At 45.2% G+C, this 22,325-nt stretch overlaps 1 protein-coding gene across 2 annotated transcripts in view; it reads left to right on the top strand.

Moving 5' to 3' along the window:
* LOC134479312 (cilia- and flagella-associated protein 251-like) overlaps positions 1–21,522 on the top strand; it is a 39,288-nt gene extending 17,766 nt beyond the window's left edge. The window contains exons 2-4 of one of the 2 annotated variants that reach the window (XM_063262735.1): positions 8,073–8,210; positions 9,911–10,032; positions 15,540–21,522. In XM_063262735.1, coding sequence (XP_063118805.1) covers positions 17,369–18,262 — 894 coding nt within the window. In that variant the 5' untranslated portion in view covers positions 8,073–8,210; positions 9,911–10,032; positions 15,540–17,368 and the 3' untranslated portion in view covers positions 18,263–21,522. The remainder of the gene's footprint in view (positions 1–8,072; positions 8,211–9,910; positions 10,033–15,539) is intronic. The other variant, XM_063262734.1, reaches the window with a different exon arrangement.
* The last annotated feature ends 803 nt before the right edge of the window (positions 21,523–22,325 follow it).

A 22,325-nucleotide genomic window follows, 5' to 3' on the forward strand; every position in this document is an offset into this window, starting at 1 on the left:
AGCCCAGGCACAGCACTTACAATGCTGTGGCACGAGGGTCACCGGGGGTTCGAGACCAGCAAGACCCTATCTTAAAAAAGAAGGACACTATTAAAATAGACATAAACAAAATATACGATTGACAGGAGGGACGATCAGGACAGAAGTTACTGGAGGAGACAGCAGATGACGACAGCAGATGACGAGGCTGAGGGAGAACTGAAGACAAAGCCTGAGATTTATGTCTGTAGTATCTACGTAGTGGCCCTGATTTAGGGTCAGTACTCTGTCAAGTCTAAGGGACACCTGCCACTCCTGACCCATGCTGCAGGGTTGCATCATATCCACGTGAGTGCTGTTGCATGGAGCCCTGTACGGGACGGTCCTGTCAATCACGCCCTTACGTACCAAGGCTTGGAAGGCTAGTGTCGTGTTAGCGTCAAAACAGTTTATGAATGTGTGGTGAGTCTGAAGCAGCGGTGAATCAGCAGCCTCCACGAGTATCTCTCTCAGCGTGTTCCCTTTGCTTTCTGGTTTTAAACGGTTTTTGAATTTCCGTGTATTTTTTCTACGGGTCTACATTCCTTCCATAGCTATTTATAGCACTCGGCTTGTATAAAACGAGTCTCCTCATTCATAAAACGAGGATGGCAATGATACCTTGTCCCACTTACCTAAAAATAGTTTCTTATCTGCAGAATGGGGCTAATAATACCAGCCCTATTGATTTCACAGGGCTGTTTTGAGAACCCGACATGACACTATGTCGGATCAGGCTGACACGGAGACTATGACGCAAATCGGAGCCCTTACCAGAGTTCTGTCCAGCCAGCACACCACCACTACTATATCATCAGCCATGAGTGGATGTGATGCTGACTAGCCGTCTAAAGCCATTAGATGCTTGTGTCCTTTGTGCTTGCTATGACTATGGACGGCTATCTTAAAAGGAGTTGGGGACAACCGATGTGGTTTAGTCACAGCGCTGCGATGGGGAAGGCGAGAAGGTGGCTTCAGTTTCTCTTCTTTTCTATTCCGTTCTGCTTTTCGACTTTCCTTTCCCCAAAGGGTCGAACTGCTCTGAGCAGAAGAGGGAGGGAATACTTCTCTTGGGGGAACTTTCTCCTTTAGGCTTCTGCAGCTTGACTATACTCCACATTGGTGTTTCCCGCAGACGTGACAGGGACATTCGTCTTTCCATGCGTATGGGCATGGCACAAAAAGCAAACTTCTGCAGGACACAAGGGGTTGAGTGGTTGTCCCAGCTCAAGTTCTTTTACACAGAACTCTGGGACTTTAGTCTTCCCCTAAATGTCTAGCTTTCTTCTCCTTGAAATTGGCAAAAGCCACCCTCTCCCCCCAACAAAAAAAAAAAAAAAAAGGCTGACTTCAGGCTGCCCGGGTACCCAGCACACACCACCATTGTAGTGTTAGGAGAGTCCTAACTTCCTGCACTCCACTCTCCTCATCTGGGAAGTGGATATTGTTGTCATTAATTAACTAATATGTTAATATTTGAGGATACAATGATTCAAAACATATAACTCACTCAGTGTTTTATGCATGATATCTGTATAATAGTTATTATTTATTTATTTATTTATTTATTTATTTAGATTGCTTGTTTTGAGAGAGTCTTTCTATATAACCCAGGCTGGTCTCAAATTTAGAATCCTTCTGCCTCAGCCTCCCAAATTTTGGGATTACGCATGTGTGATCATTTGTATATGCTTGGCCCAGGGAGTGGCACTGTTAGAGGCGTTGCCGTGGTCATGGTGTCTGCTCATAGCAGTGAAACTAAGACACCCATGTATGTCTCCATGCTCGGCCCTCAGGGTAGCGTTCATAGCACGCATAACATTTAGGTTCTCAACCAGTTTTTCCTGTTTTGTTTTTTTTTTTTTTTTTTTGAGCTGAGGACCGAACCCAGGGTCCTGTATTTCTTAAAATGATGTATTATACATGGATATGCAATGCAATATATATGTATATATATGTAATATATGTATATATATTATTTGTATATATATAATACATTATGATTAAAGTATTCATGGTTCCAACATGCTGACAAAAGGGAAGCACATCAGTAGACACTCTCACTTTTTATCCCAAAACTAAATAACTGTTGTATCTAACTACAATAGTGGTTAGTAATTATCCATAATCATCCAGATCATCTCCTAATGAAGATAATACTAGATATATTTATTCCTTTGTGGACATTGGGACTTTATTAAAAACAAAAAAAAAAAGGGTTGGGGATTTAGCTCAGTGGTAGAGCGCTTGCCTAGCAAGTGCAAGGCCCTGGGTTCGGTCCCCAGCTCCGAAAAAAAAGAAAAAAAAAAAAAGTTCTTGCTCTTAAAAAAACAAAAACAAAAACCACATGCTTTTAACTTTCTTGAGATTTCTTTGTGGGTTTTATTTTACACTATAGGCGTGTATAATTTTGTAGTCTGTTAAAGTTTCATTTACTTTACACTTTAGAAATGTACTGCTATTGTGGTTGTGTGCACACCAGAGCGTGCTTGCGGAGGTCAGAGGACGACGTTGTGGAGTTGGTTCTCTCCTTCCGTTTTTACATGAGTTCCAGGAATCAGACTCAGGTCTTCAGGCTTGTGAGGTACCTGACCTGCCGAACCATCTTGCCACTCCTAAATTAGAATTTTCAATGGAAATAAACTCTTGACCATCCTGAGGGAAAAACATTAGGGAAAAAAACCTGAAGAATGTTTTGCATCCCCCCCCCCAACACACACACGCCCTTGTAGCTAATTCCAATTATTAAGGTTATTGCTCAAGACCTTCCCTCAGTAATCTCCCCACCCCTCCCAGCATCCACACAGCAAAGCTACTGTGAAAAACTGGAAACCCAAATATATTTCCAGTAGCAAACAGCAAAGCTACAAAATACTCCTTAAAGGAAAAGGGATGGGAGAAAGGTATGATTTCCTCCCACTGGTGTAATGGAAAGAAATAAAGAAACATGAAGTATTAAAAAAAATCAAATTAAATCAAACAACAAAAACTATCTAAGGCCAGGTGGGCAGTGGTAACACACGCCTTTAATCCCAGCACCAAGGAGGGAGAGGCAAGAGAATCTCTGTGAGTTTGAAGCCAGCCTGGTCTACAGATTGAGTTCCAAGACAGCCAGGGCTATACAGAGAAACCCTGTCTTGAAACAAAACAGAACAAAATCCCTATGTATAAATCCATCATCCTAAGCCAATAAGCTAAGACTTGGGTATATTCCCTTCCGATATGTCTTCTGTGCAGCTTTGCGTGTAAAATCATCTCCAGTGGTTTCGCTATTTTTTTTTTTTTTTTGGAAGTTCAGGTGCACTGGGTTTTCTCTGCGTGTGTGTCTGTGTGAGAGTGTCCGATCCCCTATAACTGGAGTTACAGGCAGTTGTGAGCTGCTCTGTGGGCACTGGGAATTGAACCCGGGTCCTCTGGCAGAGTATCCAGTGCTGTCAACTGCAGAGACATTTTTCCAGCCCTCATTTTCACTTCTTATAAACTCTACACGAAAAGCTCAAAGAGAGCTGGCGGGTTTTGTGTGCCGTTTTTAGTTTGTATTAGTTAGGATTAACTTCATCTGTGGGTATTAACAACCCCCACCCCAGCAACAGCAGATTGAAGTTTATTTGTCTGCCAAATAAACGTAGGCAATGAGGGTGTCTGGGATCGCCAGGGATCAACGTCCTTAGGTTTCCGCTGCTTCAGCGTCTCCGGGGCTGTGAACCCAAAAGATTTCTCTAGCTGCAGCTGTTGAAACCACAGCCAACCAGCCAGACGGAAAAGACAAGCGACTAGCATCCTCTCGTTCTGGATGGAATTTCCTCCCGTTGTCTTCCTCTCTCAATAGTCGGTGCTAAGGGGTACGGTCACATGGGACTGTGAAAGAGGCTAGACTTGTAAAGGCAATGGCATGCCGCCATGTGCTTGGTTAAAAGGTAGGAATTCTACGGGTAGAGAGATGGCTAAGCCACGAGGAACTGATTCAGGTCCCCGCACCAGTATAATAAGCTAGGTACTGCGTGTGTGCCTACAAAGCCCAGCTCTCAAGTGGGCGCAGGCAGGAGGATCACCGGGACCTAGTAGCCAAAAGAAGTTGCCAACTCCAGGTTCAGGGAGAGACCCTGAGGAAGTCACAGTCACACAGACGTGCACACATGCTTATCCATGTACTCACATACGAAGAAATCAGCAGTGTTTGGAAAATTAAGGGTCTTACTTCTGCGGAACACAGGGAGACTAGATTTTGGAAGACAAGTAGCAGACTTGTAGCTGACGTCCTGTCGATGCTTTGAGACCATATCTCGCTCCGTTGCCCAGGCTGGTCTCCAACTCCTGGGCTAGAGTCACCCCCTTTCCTCAGCGTCTCACTCTGGGATTCTCATAATCCCCGGCTGGCCTTAAATTTGCTATGCAGATGAGGATGACTCTGCATTTCTGATCCTCCTGCCTCCACCTCCCACGCTATGTACCACCACCACACCAGAGTCAGTGGGGTTTTAGGGATCAAACCTGGGGCTTGTGTTAGCCATGCAAGCATTCTACTAACTGAATGAAAGCAGCAGTCAAGCAAATATCTTAAAAGGTATTTCTAACCTCCCGCCCTGATGTGTGTGTGTGTGTGTGTGTGTGTGTGTGTGTGTGTGTGTGTGTGTCTCTGTGTGTGTGTCTGTGTGTGTGTGTGTGTCTGTGTGTGTGTCTATGTGTGTGTGTCTGTGTGTCTGTGTGTGTGTGTGTGTGTCTGTGTACATATGCCATGTTTTTACCTGCCGTGGCATTCATGTGGAGATTGGAAGGCAACTGGTGAAAGGCAATTCTCTGCTTTTACTTTGTAGGCTCTGGGGCTCAAACTCGGGTCTTCAGCTTGGTGGCAAGCACCTTTAGTAGCTTAGCCATCTTGCTGGCCCCTCTATGAGCATTTTTTAATAAAATTAAACAACAAAACTGGCTTATTTAGTTGTTTTGTAATATTCGGTATCTTATTCTCTCTCTCTCTCTCTCTCTCTCTCTCCCTCCCTCTCTCTCTCTCTCTCTCTCTCTCTCTCTCTCTCTCTCTCTCTCTCCCTCTCTCTCTCTCTCTCTCTCTCTCTCTCTCATTTCCACTCCTCCATTCTCAATATCACTTGGTATCTGACAGAGACCAAACAGGACTCAGACACAGGACATCTGCATTTTGCATACCATTTCCCCTCTGTGATTCTGTCTTACTTTTCCATCTTCCATACGTAGGAAGTTTTTCTGACCTACATAATGTGGAAGAAGACTCATATCTAGAAATAAAAAAAAAATTAAAAAAAAAAAAACTTGTTCAATATAATGTAGCTAGAGGTTGGCAGAGGTGAGAGTTGAACCCAGGACTGTATCATTCCATTCCCACCTGTCTTTCCCCTGGCACAGTCCATGAGGGGTCAGGACAGCCTTGGTAAGAACTGAGAAGGCCGAGAAGTTAGAATTTTCATCTATAGAAGTAGACGCTCCACAGTAGCTATCGGATTCTTTGATGCGTGTTGACCACCATCTGATCTATCAAATTTCCCAAGTTTACAACGTCTTTAAATCTGTTTCAACTTATACCCAAGGGTGATGACACACACCTTTAATCCCACCACCCACCCAGATCTCTGTGAGTTCGAAGCCAGCCTGCTCTACGTAGTGAGTTCCATAGCAGCCAGGGCTATGCAGAGAAACCCTGTCTCAAAAAACAATTTGTTCCCACTTGTATGGAGTTACATTTTTTTTTTTTTTTTGTTCTTTTTTTCGGAGCTGGGGACCGAACCCAGGGCCTTGCGCTTCCTAGGTAAGCGCTCTACCACTGAGCCAAATCCCCAACCCCGGAGTTACATTTTCTTACTCCTTTTTTTTTTTTTTTGGAGCTGGGGACCGAACCCAGGGCCTTGCGCTTGCTGGGCAACCGCTCTGCCACTGAGCTAAATCCCCAACCCCGAGTTACATTTTCTTACTAAAAATCTAAAAATTGTAAATTTTTATTTCCTCACATATTCACAAACGCTTGCTGGGAATATTGTTTCTAGACTGGGTCAGACTTTGGGAGCAGAGATAAACAAGCCAGCACTTGTACCCAGTTCACCAAGTCTATCTCCTTGAGAAACAGATAAACAGCTAATGTAACAATGTAACAGTATCACCACGCAGCCAGGACAGTGTAATAGTTTCTTCTCAGCCCACCCAGGGGAGTCAGGAGACACCTGCCTGCCTCAAGCCACTCTGAAGTGGTATTTGCACTATTCTAGAAGCAGCAAGGCCAAGAAAGGTTTGTGTGGAGGACACGTGGAACACAGGAGGTTGTTTCTTAGGATTCTTGGTGTCTTCGTCATCTGGAAGATAAAATGCTTTTATCCTCTGGAAACAGGGCAAGAACACCCTGGAATGAAACCTCACAGCCTGTTTTCAGGGGAGCTCAGCTAGGTCTAGTGGCCTGCATCAGGAGTGGACCCAGGACCTGGTGGTCACTGGGCACGCACTCTATCACTGTCAACAGCCACAGCCCCTGGTTCTGGTTGCTACCTGCTGCTTCTGCTGTTTCCACAAATGGTGAGGTAACCAATAGTTGGAGTGTCATTTACTAGCTACCGTTGTGGGCACAAGGAAATGTAGAGCACTGAGGTAGCTTGGAACGGCTCTCCACAGTGACTAAATTATGGAAGAACATCACTCATCATCACAGCTCTGGCTCCAGTTCCCACCTTTTTTTTTTTTTTTGGTTCTTTTTTTCGGAGCTGGGGACCGAACCCAGGGCCTTGCGCTTCCTAGGTAAGCGCTCTACCACTGAGCTAAATCCCCAGCCCCTCCAGTCCCCACCTTTACCAAACCATCTGTGTTGTTGGAGAATCACCCCAAATGTGTTAGCGATGCACATTTTCAACTCATGTCTCTATGGTTCTGATCCCACAGCCTTTAGACTGTGCCCAAGAACCTATAATCTTAATAAGTGGTTATTCTTTTCGGCATGGTCCAGGCACTGTGCTTTGAAAAACATTGAAGAGGGTGGGGGAAGGGACAGAGTCAGTAAAATGCTTGTTGTGCAAGTTTGAGCCCCAAGACGCCCCACCCCAAATAGCCAGCATGGAGCATGGTGGCACACATGTTATCCAGGCACTGGAGGAGGCAGAAGTAGAGAAGTAGGCCTCTGGGGTAAGATCTCTCTCTCTCTCTCTCTCTCTCTCTCTCTCTCTCCCTCCCTCCCTCCCTCTCTAGCTCCCTCCCTCCTTCCCTCCTTCTCTCTCTCTCTCTCTCTCTCTCTCTCTCTCTCTCTCTCTCTGTATACAAACAAAAATAATAAGTTGGAAGTGTAGTTTGTTCAATGGTACAACACCTATTATGTACATGTCCCTAGGTTTGATCTCCAGAATGGAAGGATGAGAGGGAGGAAATTCCACGTGGAGGCTAAAAAAGAAACCCTGAGTTTCCAGTCCCTGCTACAGTCACAGCAGCAAACAGGGCTGGGGAGAAATTATGGTTATACTTGAACTAAGAATAAAACAGAGCCATAACTGCGAGGGTCTCAATTATGTCCTCAGGGTTCAGGCCAGTCATTCCGGTTTGTGTGCAGCCTGGCACTCAAGTATCTTTAACTTGAATCTCAGCAGCTGAATGTTAGTCCAAGTTGTTTTTAGTTGTCAAGGGGAGAGAGACATTTGCTTGTCCTCAAGGGCATTGCCTCTGTCAGGTTTCGTTTATGTCTGCTGATGGATCTGGGTTGCACATGTCTGCACCCATGCTCTCAAACTCTTGGAAGCAGACACAGTTAAAGTTTGGTCAACCAAGCGCAAACCATCCTGGGGCTGGAGAGATGACTCAGTGGTTAAAGGCACTGACGACTCCTCCAGAGGATCTGGGTTCAAATCCCAGCACCCACGAGGCAGCTTAAAATAGTCTGTAACTCCAAGATTTACGCTCTCACATAAATATACATGCAAGCAAAATACCTATGCACATAAAATGAAAGTAAATACATAGAAAATGTGAGCAGACCATCTTGAGGGATGAGACAAGCTATGTGCACAGAGAACCATACAGTATGTGACAAGTGACTTTAGTTTTATGTGTTTTTGCAGTGCTGGTTGAAGAATTGGGGCTTCTCACCTGCTAAGCAGTCTCTTTACCTTTGTTTCCCTGACTCCAGAATTTGTAAAATGTTTGGAGCTGGGGAGATGGCTCATCAAGTAAGAATACTTGTTCCTGCAGAGGCCCAGGTGTGATTCCCTGAAACCACATAGTAGCTTACAACCACCTTGTGATCGTTTGCATGTTCTTAGCCCAGGGAGTGACACTGTTTGGAGGTGTGACCTTGTTAGAGTAGGTGTGTCACTGTGGGCATGAACTTTAAGACCCTCAACCTAGCTTCCTAAAAGTCAGTCTTCAGATCAGATGAAGATGTAGAACTCTCAGCTCTTTCAGCCCCATGCCTGCCTGGACTCTGCCATGTTCCTGCCTTGATGATAATGGACTAGACCTCTGAACCTGTAAGCCAGCCCCAGTGAACTGTTGTCCCTTATAAGAGTTGCCTTGGTCATGGTGTCTCTTCACAGCAGTAAACCCTAACACACATCTGTACTTCCAATTCCAGGGGATCCAATGCTCTCTTCTGACCCCTTTAGGCACCAGGTGGTACACATACATTCATGCAGGCAAACCATCATACCCATAAGATAAAATCAATATATACAATGTAAGAGCTATTATCGTTGAAGGAGGGGGATTGTCACTGTGGGAGGGGAATGTGCAGGCCATAACCCCCGTGTGGAGGTCAGAGGACAACTCTGTTCTTTATTTCCACCCTACATGGTCTGTGAAGGTTGAGTTCAGGCTGCCAGGTTTGTGCAACGAGTGCTTTAATGCTTGAGTTGTCTTCTTGACCCCTGACTCCAGAATCCCTTTTAAGATTTATTTATTTTTGCTGGGTGTGGTAGCACTTGCCTTCAATTCCAGCACTCTGGGAGGCAGAGGCAGGAGGATCTCTGTGAGTTCCACAGTAGCCAGGGCTATGTAGAGAGACACTGTCCCAAAGAAATGAAAAAGAAAAATAATATTTGTTTTTAATCATGAGTGTTTGTGCATCATTGTTTGTGCATCATGTGAGTGGAGGTGCCCTTTGAGACCAGAGGCATTGGGCCCTCCAGCTAGAGTGATATGTTTGAATTTCCTGGTGTCATGGTGGGTAAGAAGAGCCCAGGTATCTCTCCAGCCCCTAACTCCAGGATAACAAACAAAACTATATCCTTTAGAAGTCAGGCTGTGGGGCTGGAAGATGGCTCAACAGTTAAGAGCACTGACTGATCTTCCAGAGGTCCCGAGTTCAATTCCCAGCAACCACATGGTGGCTCACAACCATCTGTAATGGCATCTGATGCCCTCTTCTGGTATGTCTGAAGACAGTTGTAGTGTATTCCTACATAAAATAAATAATTCTTTCTAAGTGAAAAGAAAAAGTCAGGCTGAAAATGTAGCTCAGTGGTCTGTCTAACTCAGTGTAGTGAGCCTGAGTCCCTGAAATCTATCCTCAGCACTGGGAGTGAGGGATGGGTAAAACACTAGAAATAAGGAGAAATGTTTATGGAGGATCCAGAATTGTACATCTGTGTTACAGTTGGATATGATGTGTCTCCCCAAACACTTGGTCTCCCTGAGTAATGCTCAAAGGTAGGCTTAGGGGAAGTGACTGGATCATGAGGGCTGTGCATTATCAATGAAATAATCCAAATTCATAGTTTGATGGCACTATAATGGAAATGAGGCCAGGGGCCTTATGGAGAAAGTAGGCCATGGAGTGTTTTGAAGGATATACACATACATCATATACGCATAAACATAGACATACAAATAATATACATATATGCATACACACACATACGTGTATGTATACATGATCTGTGGTATTCTCTTCCCCACCCAGCTCTATGCTTCCTGCTTCCATGGTGTGAATAGCTTGACTTCACCATTGCCACAATGTGCTGCCTCGCCCCAAGCCCATAGCAACCTGGAGCCAGCCAACCATGGACTGAAGCCTTTGAAACCGTGAGCCAAAATAAATTTTCCTCCTTTTAAATTGTTTGTGTTGGATAATTTGTCATAGTAACAGAAAATTGACTGTGCTTGGGTACATGTACACATGCACATAAAAATATACACCATATACACATACATATACATAGACAGGTCACAGATCACCACAAACTTAATGTCTCCAAGTGACCTTTCCTTCTTAGACCGTATTTCTGTGGCTTGGGGCCTGAGCTCATCTTGGGCTCTCCACAGAGAGTCTTGCAAGGCTAAAAGCAAGGTAGAGACCAGACTGAGTTCTTATTAGGAAGCACTCAGGGATCTGTCTCCCCGAGGCTGATGTTCTAATTCCCATTAGTTGCTTGCATTTCTCTGCTCTTCAGGCCACCTATATCAAGTGCTCTCCTGCACCCCCAAAGTTAGCAGGAACCCACTGAGACTTCACCTTCATAGATGCATCTTCTTTTGCTATCAGGACAGAAAACTACTTTTAAAGGGCCTTCCACATCTTAAGGTTACCTAATGTGAGATTATATGCAAAATTGTATTGTAGCGCTGTCGAAATTCATGTCTGATTGTCTAACCAGGGGATGGAAACCACACTGATTTTAGATTCTGCCACTGTATAGTCAGTCTGTGAGCCTATCTTATGACATTTGTCAATCAGGTCACTAGTTAAATAAAAATTTCCCATCGGTCCTTTACTGAATATGTCGTACCATTCACAGCTGAGTTACAAGGAATCTTTCTAGTCTGAAAGATATTTGAGGTGACCAAAGATGTGCAGTCTACTCCAGACTAAAACCAAATAGGCAGCAAGTATTTTCAATAAATGATTAATATACCATTGAGTTAGTGTTTAAGCTGTTTTGCGTTTTTATTATATTTATGTATTTATTGTCTGCGTGAGTATACTTGTGTGCCAGAGTGTGGATGTAAGTGTCAGACAACAACTTCTGGGAGTCACTTTTTTCCTTCCATCCTGTGGGTCCCAAGAATCAAACGCAGGTTCGATTGCTTCAAAGCAAGCCCCCTTACCTTAATATACAAATAATATTTGTATATTTGCTTTAATGGAGTGCTTTAATGAAGATTCACAACACATTACTTCAGGCCCTTTGAAGCCCGATATGTTACCTTTTGCCTCATTTCCCACCCAGAGAACAGAAATGTAACTGCCACTTCCCTTCCAGGAAGCCTCCCTCTGTGCTGGAATGAGACTCTGACACACATCTTTCTGCCCGTGAAGCTCTTCCCTTTGTCCTAGTCTGCTTGCTCTCTTCTGTTTCTAGAACTTTTATAAATGCCATGCTTCCCCATCCATAGTGTCTGGCAACACTTTACTTCTAGTTCAGGATCTTGCTCAAACCCTTCTTTTCCCCATGCATTTGGACCAGCCTGGCCTTGAACTCAAGAGATCTGTTTGCTTCTGCCTCCTGAGTGCTGGAAATAAAGATGCACACCACCACCATTCAGCCAAAATTCTTAATGAATAAATAAATAAAACTAGCTAGGCATGGCGGCACAAACCTATAATCCTTGCACTCAGGAGGCTGCGGCAGGAGGATAACAGAGTTTGAGGCTAACCTGAGCTGCACAGTGAAACTCTGGCTCATGTGGAAAAACAAAAGTAGGCTTTCCTAATGAGTGTGCTCCTGGTTGGGCCACTTATAGCCAGGCTTCGGTCCTAAGTGTTTAAGAAGTTCTGTCCGCTCAGGTATTTTTAAAGTGAGTTTGGGTGGTTTTCTTTATCTTTGTTTATTCGTTGTATGTGTGGGTACAGGTAAAGCATAGCTTCTGTGTGGAGGGCAGAGAACATTTAGGAATCAGCATAGAACTCCTTTATCTTCTGACTCTACCTGCCAACTCCTAGGGTGTCGGTAATATGGCAGTACTCCTAGACAGACATTATTGCAATTACCATTCTAAGTTAAAATTTATTTGGCTATTCATCCTACCTTCTTTCTCTCTGTTTCTGTGACGAAAGTGCTTAATGACGTAGTAATTTATTCCCTGTCCACAGCAATACAGACGACCAGCAGCCATTACCCAGCATGCAACGCTGTTCTTAGCAGCCCTTGCAGCCGTAGGGCATCATACGAGGGGAAATGCTGTCAGCTAGTCCTAAGTAGAGTCCTTTAGGAAAATGTCTATATTGCCATGAGTTTCTGCTGTACTGAAGACCAAGAGAAATATATGCCTAAGACACAGAGCCTCACGTTGCCCATGGGTCTCCTTGAGGGAAAGAATGGAGGCTGATGGGATATTGAAACATTTCAAAGTGGCAAACAGTTGGGCTTAAGCCACGGCTTTACAGAGTCCATTTGTTTCAGCCGTTTAGTGTCCATAATAAGAAGAGCTCATTTACATATCCTCATTTGCATATCCTCATTTGCATATCCTCATTTACATATCCTCGTTTACATATCCTCTCAAACATCCAGCACATGGGTGGTGTGGTTCCCACAGAAAAAGTTTATTCAACAATTATCCGAAGGAGGCGCATCATCAGCGACCTAAAAGCCTCCATGCTCTGATCCTGAGGGACAGCCGGCTTCATCTCTGTGGGAAGAAATAACCTTAAGACATTATGTCCAGTCACTGAACACAGACCTCCAGCCGGCACTAACTCTGAGGCAATAGGGTGTGGGTTCTAATCAGCTCATGGCTTATGGTCAGGAGCCTTGCTGAATTTTACCCATCTATGGCTCCTCACAAGAAAAGGGAGAAAGAAGTTGAACAGGGCTATCCTCCTCTGCCAGTCTCCTGTGTCTAGAATTCCTTCAGGCGTTAGCAGCCTCCATGGAGGGTTTTCTGACCTCCCTGCCTCCCTCACCTCACACAGAAAAGGGTGCATGGGATGGCCCCTCCCTAAGTACCCAGGAGTCTAAGTCTTCCATACAGCTGTCACTGTCTCAAGCTTCTGTCTCTCGGTTTCTTCCATGACAGTTCATGAACCCCTCTAGAGCACCTTGTGGACCCTCTGCCTAATATAACACTGGGAAAATAATAGCTATTTCATAAATTATCAAGGAGTGGGCTTCATAGAGTAGCACACTCTATTTATTACTGTTAGGACCTAGGTAAAATGTTAAGGTCTAAGTAACAGTTACCTGGCTAGCCTATGATTATAAGGAAACTTTCTCTTATGTTTCTGCTGTTACTAGGAAAGTTTCTAATGCCAAGATTGATTACACATTCTCTTGTGTTCTGTGTCCTTGGAAAGCAATCACAATAGAAGTGAGTAGAACTGTTTTGTATAGTTACCCACAAATAAGCTTGAACTGGAACCAACCACCCAACAGCACTTCCTGCACCTATGTATAAGGTTTTATGGGTTTTGCCTTTATAAGCTGCCCCTGGGATGGGTCCCAAGATAAGAGAGACACCTGCACCAATATAAGAAACTATTTGAAGTAAGTCTTCCACTTTGAGTAGGGGTCTAATGAGGTTTTAATTCCTAAGACCTCCCTGGGTACTGACATCCTACTTGATAGAAAAAAGACATGTACATGGGTAACTGACATCCTGGTAGACAAGTTAAGACATGAATGTTAGACAAGGCAAGTCCCCTCCCACAGCTGAATACCCCAACCACTGGAAGCAGGTTAAATGTACCACAAAGACATGTTCCCAAGGAAACCCCTATCCCTAAATCCTGATTGGTGAAATGACTTAGCACAGATGCTTGTGGATTGGAGGCTTAAAAACCCTGTAGACTCTTAATGAGTCATAGTTCAGTTCCCAAATCTGGATGATGGCCCTAGTGGACCAGTCTTGGGGTGTATGCTCAATAAACTACCGTGTCTGACTGAGATCAGTGTTCATGTGGTTTGTGAGGGGATTCCTGGATCCAACGATGACCATAAGAGACAACTTTCTAATAGTCATTTTGCTATTGTTTCCAGACCCTGTCAAAATCTGTAAACTCAGCATTTAGAAGACAGAAGTAGGAGGATCCTGACTGAGTTCAAGACTCACCTGAGCTATACACCGAGGGCTTTCCTCAAGGGGGAAAAATAAGTGAAAACAAAAACAAAACAAAACACCCTTCTTTCTTCTATTTTTGTCCCATCCTCATTTTCTATGTTGTGACACTTAACACTGCCTTTGTGTGTGAGGCAGGGCCCGTTGGCCTTCCTAAGATATTTCATTGCAGAGGTCCTCCTTGATTATTAACATCTGATGTTTGTCCTTTATTACACTGGAGACACTGAGCCAAGACATAGGACTAAGTGAGAGTCGAGTCAGGAGCCTCGAGTCTCTTGATCCTGGGATCAACTGTGAAATGTCGCAAGAGCAAGCCAAACATCCGTGAGTGTGCACATCACAGAAGGGCTCACTTCCCGGGTGGTCTGCATGGTGCTATCCGGAAAGCAAAATAAAATGTAAGACAGATAGAAGCAGAACTTGGGGCAGGGCCTTTGAGAATCGAAATTTGAAAACCTAAGTCATATCAGAGTTCCCTTTCACCTAGAATAGATTGCAGTTCTGTGCACATTAATTTCCCTGAGGGTTTTAATCTGTAAATTAGGATCCTTGCTACATTCAAATCTGCCTGGAAAGGAGGGTACTGTGCTTTAGAAAGAGTCTGGTATAGCTCTGTTCTGGTGACACACATTTTCAGAGAGGCGGCGTGCCACTAGTGTGAACATAGTCCCTGCCAAGTGAGGGAGAACCAAATTCACATATGTTCACACCCATGGACTGTCTGTGCGCCTCCAGAAAGTTACTCATGCTCCCAGTCTGTTTCCTCACTTCCCCAGAGGTACAGCGAGTGTCTGTCTGCCTTATTAGCTAGGGGTACGGAGAGTGTCTGCCTTACTAACTTTCGGGAGAGTGAATTATGCACCGTCTGTACAGCACTCCGCAGAACACCTGCATGCGCTGTGCTCCGGGTAAAAGGAGCCCCAGGGTGTTCACATTTGCTGTTTCAAGTCCTTCTCGGTAGCATCATAGCTGTGAATTACAGGGGAAAACTGAGACTCGAGAAATGAACTCAGTTGGGTGGAGCTGTGCCTGCCTGTAATTCTAGCTCTTAGGAGGAGGGATCAAGTTCAAGGCTAACCTCAGCTACAAAGTTTGAGACCAGCCTGGGCTACCTGAGACATCATCTCAAACCCTACCCACCTACCCCTCAAAAAAGTTAAAGAAAGACGTGACTCCTCAAAATTAGGCCACAAGAGCAAAATAATGACTTTTCTACCATCCATCCATGTAGAGTTTAAATAAAGAAAAGGAATCGAAAATATAGCAAGACCCATGTGGGGAGTGAGCGGGACCAGTCCTGCTGACCGCACAGAGACACCTTCCAGATGGTACAGGAGAGGCAGGGAGGATCCCAGAGGCAGATTAGCTGCCTATGCTATGGGATGACAGATGACACTGAAGCATTGTCTCGGTGAGGAAGGTGTCAGGGGCCTCTGTTCCCTCAGCACCCACACAACCGCCTCTCACCCTCTGCTTTGCCAGTTCCAGGCCTCCGCAGGCTCAGTGAACATTTTCTTTTCTTTTCTTCACAGTTTGGAAGACTTCTCTTTGTCCTTAAGATGTCAGAGGATAAAGGACATGGCCTCATCCTCCCTTGCGCTGAGAGGAAGAATTCTCGGACAGAAAACTGATCGATCCCCCCAACTCCGCTACTGTACTTGAAACAGCTGCTCCGGCCTCCCTTCCTCTCTCCCTCCTCCTTGTCCCAACGCTGAAGTCATGGTGCCTAATTTAGGCCACTGTCATAGTTTCTACCCGCAGCAAGATGATCTCTCCACAAGCGAGTACATCTCTAGCCTGTTCTTAAGGCAAAGTCAAGGGCTCCAGAAAGAAAACCAGGGCCAGACATGTTCTTTCTTGTTCCCTGTCTTGGCTCTTGCTTACTGTTCTAACACATCCGGCTTTGTTTTGTTTTGTTCAGAATAGTTGAAGTTTCAGAAGCACAACAACAACACAGGTTAAAATCCCCTACTCGTAGGAGTTTCTAAGGATAGTCACTGTTGATTTTGTGGTGTCCAGGACTGAACGTAGGGCCTGACACAAGCTACTGCTCTACCAGTGAACCCCTTCCCTCCAGTGTTTAAAATAACTGGCAGAGGTATAGGTGTTGGTCTCTCTCCGACTGAGTGTCCTTGCAATGGGGCTATTTTTGTTTAGAGAAAGCTACTCAAAGAGAAGAACAGCAGGGTTAAACAATCATGGGACAGCCTGTCCTCATTACTGGTGTGAAAATGCCACCGAATCACAGGGACAGAGGGTTAAATCAGTAGAGACGTGAACTGTTAATTTCCAAGGAAGAGATGATTGAATTAAAATAGTTGTCACTTCTTTCTCCAGAGGGACTGGAAGTCCCTTTAGTCTTTAGTCTTTTTTTTTTTTTTTTTTTTTTTTTCGGAGCTGGGGACCGAACCCAGGGCCTTATGCTTGCTAGGCTAGCGCTCTACCACTGAGCTAAATCCCCAACCCCTAGTCTTTTTACAATTAGGTAATTCCATGATCCAGGAAGACCATGAATCACTTTATAGATTTCCCCAGTTTGAGGGAAGGAAAATATTCTATTGACACAAAAATTTCTTTTCTTTTTCAGTTTTATTTTTTATGTGGATGGGTGTTTTGTCTGTAAGTATGTCTGTGCACCACAAGAATGTGTAATGCTCAGAGGCCCAGTTACAGACAGTTGTCAGTCATCCTGTGGGAGCTGGGAATTGAACCCAGGACCTCTTGAAAAGCACTCAGTGCTCTTAACTGCTGAGCCATCTCTTTAGCGCTGAAGTTTTCATTTTAGCAAGAACTTCTTTTTGGTGGAAAGTGGCAGGAGGGCATGTGTATAGGGATGCACAATGGTCATGAACTTAGGTTTCTTTAAAAAAAAAGATTTATTTATTGTATGTAAGTACACTATAGCTATCTTGAGACATAGCAGAAGAGGGCACCAGATTTCACTACAGATGGTTGTGAGCCACTGAGATTTGAACTCAGGACCTCTGGAAGATCAGTCAGTGCTCTTAACCACTGAGCCATCTCTTCAGCCTGAACTTGTAGATTTCTGTCTTGCATTTTGATGGTTTCTACACTGATGGCATTAAGCACATATTTTAAAAAATCCCTTTCTAGGCTAAAGCAGAGAAAGTCACTACTTGCAATGTATAGACTCACTGTCAGTAACTCCTGCTGTTGTTGTTGTAGTTCTGTTCTTAGAAGTAGGATCTCTCGGGGTTGGGGATTTAGCTCAGTGGTAGAGCGCTTGCCTAGGAAGCGCAAGGCCCTGGGTTCGGTCCCCAGCTCCGAAAAAAAAGAACCAAAAAAAAAAAAAAAAAAAAAAAAGAAGTAGGATCTCTCGTTCAACTTGTGCCCTGCCAGAATGACTCCTACAAAGAAAGGTGGCAAGAAAGAGGAGGAGGAGAAGGAGAAGGAGGAGGAGGAGGAGGAAAAGGAGGAGGAGGGAAAGGAGGAGGAGGAGGAAAAGGAGGAGGAGGAGGAAAAGGAGGAGGAGGAAAAGGAGGAGGAGGAGGAGGAGGAAAAGGAGGAGGAGGAGGAGGAAAAGGAGGAGGAGGGAAAGGAGGAGGAGGAGGGAAAGGAGGAGGAGGAGGAAAAGGAGGAGGAAGAGGAGGAGGAAAAGGAGGAGGAGGAGGAAAAGGAGGAGGAGGAGGAGGAAAAGGAGGAGGAAGAGGAAAAGGAGGAGGAAGAGGAGGAGGAAAAGGAGGAGGAGGAGGAAAAGGAGGAGGAGGAGGAGGAAAAGGAGGAGGAAGAGGAAAAGGAAGAGGAAGAGGAGGAGGAAAAGGAGGAGGAGGAAAAGGAGGAGGAGGAGGAGGAAAAGGAGGAGGAGGAGGAGGAAAAGGAGGAGGAGGAGGAGGAAAAGGAGGAGGAGGGAAAGGAGGAGGAGGAGGAAAAGGAGGAGGAGGAGGAAAAGGAGGAGGAGGAGGAGGAAGAGGAGGAGGAAGAGGAGGAGGAAAAGGAGGAGGAGGAGGAAAAGGAGGAGGAGGAAAAGGAGGAGGAGGAAAAGGAGGAGGAGGAGGAGGAAAAGGAGGAGGAAGAGGAAAAGGAGGAGGAAGAGGAGGAGGAAAAGGAGGAGGAGGAGGAGGAAAAGGAGGAGGAGGAGGAGGAAAAGGAGGAGGAAGAGGAAAAGGAGGAGGAAGAGGAGGAGGAAAAGGAGGAGGAGGAGGAGGAAAAGGAGGAGGAGGAGGAGGAGGAGGAGGAGGAGGAGGAGGAGGAGGAAGAGAAGGGCCATTCTCTCATCATTGAGGTGGTGACCTGAGTATAGACCACCAACATCCACAGCACATCCACAGTGTGAACATCAAGAAACATGCCCCTCGGGCACTCAAAAAAATACAGAAACTCATCATGAAGGAGATGGGAACTCCAGATCTGTGAATTGATGCCAGGGTCAATAAAGATGTCCGGGCCAAAGCAATAAGAAAGGTTCCATATCAAATCCGAGTACGTTTGTCCAGAAAGCATAAACAGTATGAAGATTCACCAAACAAGCTCTCCACATTGGTAACTTAAGTGCCTCTGTTATCACACTCAGGGATCTACAGACAGTCACTGTGGATGAGAAGAACTAAACCGCTGGATGTCAAATAAAGTTTCAGAACTGCCTCAGGCAATAGAGAAAGAAACAAAGAAAGAAACAAAGAAACTAAAAAACAAAGAAACAAAGAAAATGAAACCTGATCTCTTGTAGCTCAGGATGGCCCACAACTCACTATGTAGCCAAGGATGTCCTTTAACTTTATCCCTCCCACTTCCACCTCCCCAGTAATGAGATTACAGGCATGTACGACCATGTAGTTTTATGTGGCATTGAGGACTGAACCCTGGGCTTCCTGCAGGCTAGGCGATTGCTCTACCGACTGAGCCACATCCCCAGTCCCTCACGAGCAATAACTTTTGATCTTGTTTGCACAATCAGACATTTCAGGGCCAAGTTGAACAAGATTTCAGAGAAGCAAGGGCCTATAAAAACGCCAGCTTTCCCTGAAAGCCACGTCGTAAACTCACTTCTTAGAAGCCCGTTCTTTGTGAAATGAACTTTTTGAAGAGTGAATAAGAAATTGTAGAAATCCACAGAGTATTTGGTAAAACAAAGAGTAAGGGTGGTGGTGAATGTGGTCAGAGAATGTTTACAGGCATGCGTGGAAGGCTCACCATGATGTCCCGTTTTTGGTTAATATACGCTTGTAGACTTTTATTTTATTATTATTATTTTTTTTGGTTCTTTTTTTCGGAGCTGGGGACCGAACCCAGGGCCTTGCGCTTCCTAGGTAAGCGCTCTACCACTGAGCTAAATCCCCAGCCCCTGTAGACTTTTTAAAATAGGAAATCCACCAGGTAGAGGACCAAAGTTCTCAAATAAATGTTAGCTGATTCGTTGCTGCTACTTCTCTAGTGATGGAATCCAGACTTTCACACATGCCAGGCAGGTGCTTTACCACTGAGCTGTACGCCCGGATCTTCTCTTTCTGTGTACTGTTATTACTAGACACTTTTAATCTAATCTTTGTCTTTGGGATTTTATTATTGTCATAAAACACCATGACTAAAAGTAACTTGGGGAGGAAAGGGCTTATTTTACTTTCTATGTCCCAATCACAGTGCATCTTGGAGGGACGTTAGGGCAGGAACCAGGAGAAGCCAAGCCCATGGAGAGACACTACTTGCTGGCTTACCCTTCATAGCCTGTTCAGTCTGCTTTCTTATAGCACGGCCAGCCTAGGGGTGGCCCTGCCTACAGTGAACTGGGCCCTCCCCACACCAAGCATCATCAAAGCTCCAGAGTAAGGGTGAAAATGCCCGTCTTAATGCCTAGCTTAGGACACTTGGCAAGTCTTCCCTCTGTCAAGGCACTAGACATCAGGAAAGGCCTGACACAGCCAAGACTTGACATCACTGTGCATGGTCTCACTGAGACCACCTAGCTCTGTCCTCTCTCTGCCAAAGACATGGCTGACCACAAACCCATAAGCCAATTGACGCCTTTCTTCCTGTTCTTTCTTTATCTGACATTTTCTGCATCAAAAAGTGTTAGGTGCAGCTGCTGGTTTGTTACTCACAATCCTTAGGAGGATGTGTGAACTGTTTAATATCTGATGAGGCGGAGACCTTGAGATGAGGACCTTGACACATGTAGCACCCCAGGTTTGGTGATTTGAAAGCCCATGGTCTCCCCATTGCAGCGCTGCTCCTTAGCAAAAAGGAGTTGTTTTCTACCTTAAGGTACTGACAGACTAATTAGAAAGACAGACTCAGGAGGCAAATGTGAGGTCTGAGGAAGTCCTGGGGGCTTAGAATGAACTAAAAAGGATACCTACGAAGGAAGGGTTCCTGGGGAAGGCAGCTGAGGTACTTTGAATGAGAATGCTACAGCCTCCAACTCCAACTCATATATGAATGCTGAGTCATCAGATAGTGGGACTGTTTGGGAAGGATTAGGAGGTGTGGCCTTATTGGAGGAGGTGTGTCACTGGGAGTAGGCTGTAAGATTTTAAACACCCACTCCAGCACACACACACACACACGCACACACACACACACGCACACACGCACACACACACACACACACACACACACACACACACACACCACCCGCAGAGCAGGATATAAAGCTCTCATCTACTGCTCTAGCAACACGCATGCCACCATGTTCCCCACCATAATGATAATGAACTAAAACTCTGAAACTGTAAGCAAGCCCCCTTGTTGCTTAAATTTCTAATGGTTCATGAATGCTTTAATCTCCCTTTAGCCCTCCATCCACCAGAGGTAGTAGAAAAGAAAGGTTGTTAGGATATGGGGGAAGTGGACCTGTTTAGAAATTGTTCTTTGGAGCAAATTCAATCTGCATTGTGAGGAAATCAGCACTTCAGTTCACAGCAGCAGCAACAGCTTACTAGACTTGCAAACATTTCACTAACACGCCAGCAACCCTGTTCAGTGGTGTCAGGATAGCAAACACGAATCAGCAGCAGTGATGCGACCTAGCAGAGACATCCAGGCTGAATCAGCATGAGTCAGCAGGAGCCATTAGGACCAACAGGGACACCAGGAGGAGCTCTCTGCTGTGCTGCTCTCAGTAAAGTGAAGATCAGCAAAACAAGACTGGACACCAACAAACCTTGCAAAGCTCCCCATGCAAGTCTGCACCACTGTCCATTGAGTTCTATTTATATCCATTCCAGACATCACGTGTCCTCCCACAGGTCTTGCCTCACCACGTGAGTCTGTCTTAGCAAAACTCCACATGAGTCTGTATCAGCTGACCTTATTCTGCCAGTTGACCTGAGTCCACAGAAGCAGCAGGAAGCTGCCAGAGCGCCACAGGTTTTTGGTGTGTTTCTCTCTATGGAATTATGACTAATGGAGCTCCACACTGCAGTGTAAGGCAAACCAATATATGTGTGTCATCCTTTTCATCTGCGTCTGCTTCAGCAAAATGTTCTTGGTCATAACTGACTTTCCAAAGAAACCAAAAGTTTCCCCTTCAGCCCACAATTAAACATTTTCTCTTTATAAGATTTGCCTGGGTCGTGGTGTCTCTTCACAGTAATAGAACAGCAACTAGGACACTTACTCTTGCCATTTTTTTTCCCTGAGTAAATAAATTGAAATTCTCTGTGCCCTCATTTACTGGCAGATGTATTCCTTGGATTTTCTGGTCTTCCTGAACTACAGCTCTGCTACTTCTGCTACATGCATCATTGCTGCTGCTTGGGACCTCCCCTGCTAAGTAGCACTACCCACACAGTAGGCCTAGTGTCAATGCTGCATGGACTCTCCCCTTGCTAAATAACACTGCCCACACTGTAGGTGTAGTGTTACTGCTTGTCCCAGGTTTCTTTCCCCTGAGTGCTGGGTTTTTGTTTTTTTGTTTTTTTAATAACCTGAGCACTCCTGTAGGATTGCGTTAGTTCCTTCTGGCCTGGAATCCTACTCCTAATGTGGGCACCCTGCACCCCAACCCCCGTGTCTCCTGACACCATCTAGCATGCCTGACTGCATAGGACAGGATGGCAGTCTCATGCAGATGCCAAGGCCTGATGCTGTTGGGGCTGTGTGGGTGGGAGAGAGGAGGCTTCTCTGTCTGTCCAGCTCCACAGAGCACAGAGGACAGAGAGGAACGAGAGCAGAGAGGAGCTGAATGGAACAGGGAGAAGCAGAATTCACTCCCAAGAAAGACGATGATAGAAAACCTTAAATTAGAAGCTTTTGAAAATGTGTGTCAGGGATCCCTACCACTTTGGTTGGCTTTGGGCGTGGTTCTTTGCAGCTGTGGATGACTGGTGGAGTTTTCCTAGCCGTATGATTCCACTTGCCAT

This window comes from Rattus norvegicus, chromosome 6, assembly GCF_036323735.1.
Source record: "Rattus norvegicus strain BN/NHsdMcwi chromosome 6, GRCr8, whole genome shotgun sequence".
Classification (NCBI taxonomy): domain Eukaryota; kingdom Metazoa; phylum Chordata; class Mammalia; order Rodentia; family Muridae; genus Rattus; species Rattus norvegicus.